Source organism: Myotis brandtii, unplaced genomic scaffold (genome assembly GCF_000412655.1).
Source record: "Myotis brandtii unplaced genomic scaffold, ASM41265v1 scaffold122, whole genome shotgun sequence".
NCBI classification, from domain to species: Eukaryota; Metazoa; Chordata; class Mammalia; order Chiroptera; family Vespertilionidae; genus Myotis; species Myotis brandtii.
The window spans coordinates 1,845,462-1,849,156 of NW_005354255.1; the positions used below are offsets into that span (position 1 = coordinate 1,845,462).

Sequence of the window (3,695 nt, forward strand, 5' to 3'; positions counted from 1 at the left end):
CCCTGGGACTTCCCCTCTTTCTTTTACTCACACCCACCTTCCCCCTCGGGGCTCCCCCCGAGCCCCATGACTCCTGAGGGGCCACTGGGGGTTTTCCTCACTGCCCACGTGGCTCAGTGGAAAGGTCTTGGCCTGTGGTCGGACTCCCCCACTCCATACCCAGTTCCCAGGCCAGGCCTCCTGGCAGAGGGTAGGCTAGGTTGCCCTGGCTGAGCCCACCCCTCTGACTGAGGCCACTCCCAGCTCCCAGCCCAGGGCCGGAGGAGGGGTAGTCATTGCACGCAACTTAGAAAGCAGAGGTGGCCGCCCCTACAGTTTCGGTTTAGAGGCAAAATGCAGCAACATGCCAAGCCCAGCTGGGCCAGGAACAAGACTTCCTGGAGTATTTTTCTGCTTGTTGATTTTAGTTTGGGGGAAAGGTTTTTTGTTTTTTTCTTTAGTGCAGTGAAGAGGCCCATCCTAGTAGGGAGAAAACCCGGGGAGGGGGCACCCTGGGGGGTCCCCAGAGGAACTCTAGCTGCAGGGTCCAGACTCCCTGAGGCAGTCTTGCTGTAGGTCACAGGTGCCTCCATAACCTCTCTGGACCTTGGGCTCCGCTGGTGGCTGTGCAGGGGCGGGGGGTGGAGGTTGTGGGGGGCACTACAGTCCCTCCCCATTGCATCTGAATGTGCCCAGAGCTTGGGGTTGGCTCCAGCACAGCCTGTACCAGCAGTGGCACCGCGGCCAGGTTTCGTAATAAACCGGTCTTTTAATTGCTACAGGGCAGGAGGAGGGAGAATTAAAAAAAAAAAAAAGAGGCAAAGATTTGTTGGACTTGGGTGGCGCCTGGTGCAGAGAGAAGAGGCACTGTTTTGAGAAGGAGCCTGGAGCTGCTAACAGGGACTTAAGTAACATTTCCTGGTGAGCTTGCGAGAGGGGCTAGGGGCGGGGCGGCAGTGCGAGGGGGAGTGGGAGTCCTGGGAACTCTCCGAGGCAGCACAAACACAAGCACCCAGAAGCTTTAGACATTTATTACAAGGCCATCCTCATAGAAGTAAAATAGATGTATGTATCTGTAAGCTTCGGGTCTCTCTCAGTGGTTCAAGTCACAGTGCAAGTAACAAAATAGATTGTCTGTTCGGTTTGCAAACTGGGAGTTCATGGGTACAGAGCAACATCAGCCCCAGTTCCCAAGTCCCAGAGTTTAGTTCTGGCCAGGGCTGCAGACCCTCGTCCACCAAGGCCCGTTTGCGTGTGCAGATGTCAGCTCCAGCCTCCAGAAGGGCGGGGGGCGCCATCAGCCTCACCCCACCCTCAAGTGTGGAGTCCATGTCCTCCCCCGCTGCAGCTTCTGCTCCGTCAGAGGCCTGAGCTGCAGCGTCCCCTCTCCTGCCGGCCTGAGTTCCCCTCTTCTCCGCTTGCAGTGGCCGCCACTGGCGCCGTTCCAGGCTCCCGGCCCTGGGGGTGGCTGTGCACGCCCCTCTCCTTGTCTCCAGCCTCCAATGATTCTGCCCCCGATGGTCTCACAGGTTAGTTTGTTTGGGGGGGTTGTTCTGGGCGGAGGAGGGGTCTAATATTTATTTTGTTTTTTTGGCAGCAACTTGACAGGTTCTGATGCTGGGCGGAGTCTCAGCGCTCCTGGAGGGAAATGTAGGGGACCCACTGGTTGTTCCCCCGGCTCTCTTCGCAGTAACTGGCTACCTCCACCAGGCTGTGGCTCTTCCAGGCATCTGTGTGAGGGTTCTGTGGGAGGGGGGGAAAAACGGGGTTCAGTGGGAGTCCGAGGAGTGTGCAGGGAGCCTCCCTCTCCCAGGGCCCCTGTGGGGAAAACAGGCTGGCTCAAAATAGCTCGCGGGGTGATGAGGCCGCTGGGGCTGCCCACGGGACATGCCTAGCGTGGCTGAGCACTGAGCTGGTGCAAGCCCAGCCAGCTCAACTTTGTTGACAAACACGGGCCCAGGTACTGGGGCGGGGCAGACCCAGGATGCCCAGCTCACCGTGACCAGGAGGCAGTGCAGGTCCCGGGCCTCCGCGGTGTCCTGGGTCTCCGCTGGCTCGCCCAGCAGCTGCGCCAGACGTTGCATGCCGGACACCCGGACAATGTTGATGTCGTTGTCACAGCAGAAGGACTGAATGAGTGTAAAGTGGATCTGCAGCGCAATGTCATCCTCCTCCTCCTCGTCAATGGCCAACAGGCACAGGACCACGCAGTCAGGGTCCCTGAGGGGCCAAAGGAAGGGGTCGGGTCAGCAGGGGGCCTGGGGAGGGCCGCGGTGCACAGGGGAGTTTGCATAAACAAAGAGAAACCGCAGGTCTGCAGGGGGGCAGCGTGTGCATGCAGCTGGAGGGGGGCGGGGGACGCAGGGGAAGATAAAGTAGGAGCATAATGGGGGGACGCTTGCAAATGATGCAGCGTCAGGATACTGCAGCTTCCCCCCACCACCACTCACACACACACAAAAACAGAGAGGTTCTCCATCCATAGTGGGGACACTTGGGGAAGTCCCAGCCCCGAGCAAGAGAGGGGTGCAGCAGAGAGCGTGCAGAGCGCGGGAGGGATCTCCACCCGCACCCAGCTCGGGACCGGGGTCTGACTCACACATTCATCAGCTTGGCCGACTCGTACACCCCCACGGTAAGGCGATCCTGGCGCTGCGCGGCGACCAGCAGCTCCTCCACCGCGGCGCTCACCGTCTGCATCCTGGGACAGAGGAGAGGGGGGTCAGCCCCACTTCAGTCTACTTACTTCTGCGCCGCGTTGTCGCACGCCACCAGCTCTTCCAGAGTCATGTTGCAGTTATAATCCACAGTGAAAAATAGCCCACGCCAGTCCCGAGGGAGAAAATGCAAACTCCGAGGCCGGAGAGCCCAAAACCTTCCTACTGAGCTCGAGTGTTCGGAAGTCAGCGAAATCTGCCCCACAAAAGACGGGGGGGAAACTGCGAAGTCTCAGCAGGAATAATCCAGGGTTTGGCGAAACGATGTCTCGGGTCCTCCGCGTCAGCGATCTGCTCCCGCCGCGCCCGGCGGCGCCTTTTAAAGCCTTTGCCGCCGTCCGCCCCACCCACTGGGGAACCCACGAAAGGCGATTGGCTGGCGGTGTAGAATGGGCGGGGCGCCCGTGGGGGGGTTGCCCCACGTGGGGCCAGGAGGAGGGCGCCTGGGGAGCGTGAGTGCCAGAAAAGGGAAAAAAAAAAAAAAGCAGAAGTTTTTTCTACAGATTTCCCGGCAGCCGCGCCGCGTTTCGGGGCGCGCGCGGGATTTCCAGCGCGCGAGGCGGCCCGGACTTTCGGGGGGGCCTGGAATCCCCTCCCAGTCCCCGGAGAGTCCCGGGCCCGCGGTTTTCCCAGGTTGTGCTGGGGGCTTGCAAGAGGAGGGGGCCCGGCTTGCAGCCGGATCCCTCCCCGGAGGTGGTGGTGGTGCTTTCCCCCAGTCTGAGACCCTTAGACACTGAGCGATTTAACTTCTCTGGGCCTCTGTGCACCTACCGGTCTAATGGGCAGGCAACGCCAGCCTCCTTGGGTTGGAGGGGGCGTTTTAAAAAAGGGGGGGTGAGGTACACATTAAGCGCTTAATAAACTGTGGTGGTCGCGGGAGGTCGCCTCGGAGTCCCCAATGTTGGGGGCTGCGAAAGGAGGCCTGTTTCCCACCTGTCCTATGAGAATGCACACCGGCTTCATCCGGTTGCAGGAAGCATGACATAAAATAAGGGGTAC

The 3,695-nt window shown here is 60.1% G+C and overlaps 1 protein-coding gene across 1 annotated transcript; it reads right to left on the reverse strand.

Annotated features, from left to right (window-relative positions):
- Positions 1 to 994: 994 nt before the first annotated feature.
- On the reverse strand, positions 995 to 3,003 carry GADD45B (growth arrest and DNA-damage-inducible, beta). The gene is made up of 4 exons (XM_005858830.2): positions 2,726 to 3,003; positions 2,579 to 2,680; positions 1,977 to 2,199; positions 995 to 1,722 (listed from the first exon to the last, which is right to left on the reverse strand). Exons 1-4 carry the CDS (start codon positions 2,767 to 2,769, stop codon positions 1,609 to 1,611), a joined length of 483 nt encoding a protein of 160 aa, XP_005858892.1. The 5' UTR covers positions 2,770 to 3,003; the 3' UTR covers positions 995 to 1,608.
- Positions 3,004 to 3,695: the final 692 nt, after the last annotated feature.

What these genes read in the sequence shown, in the direction of transcription:
- GADD45B (XM_005858830.2), bottom strand. Translation starts at nt 2,769, where the DNA reads ATGACTCTGGAAGAGCTGGTGGCGTGCGACAACGCGGCGCAGAA. An exon ending in TGCGACAACGCGGCGCAGAA is followed by an intron (nt 2,681 to 2,725) that starts GTAAGTAGACTG and finishes CCTCTGTCCCAG; the next exon opens with GATGCAGACGGTGAGCGCCG. An exon ending in TCGGCCAAGCTGATGAATGT is followed by an intron (nt 2,200 to 2,578) that starts GTGAGTCAGACC and finishes TTGGCCCCTCAG; the next exon opens with GGACCCTGACTGCGTGGTCC.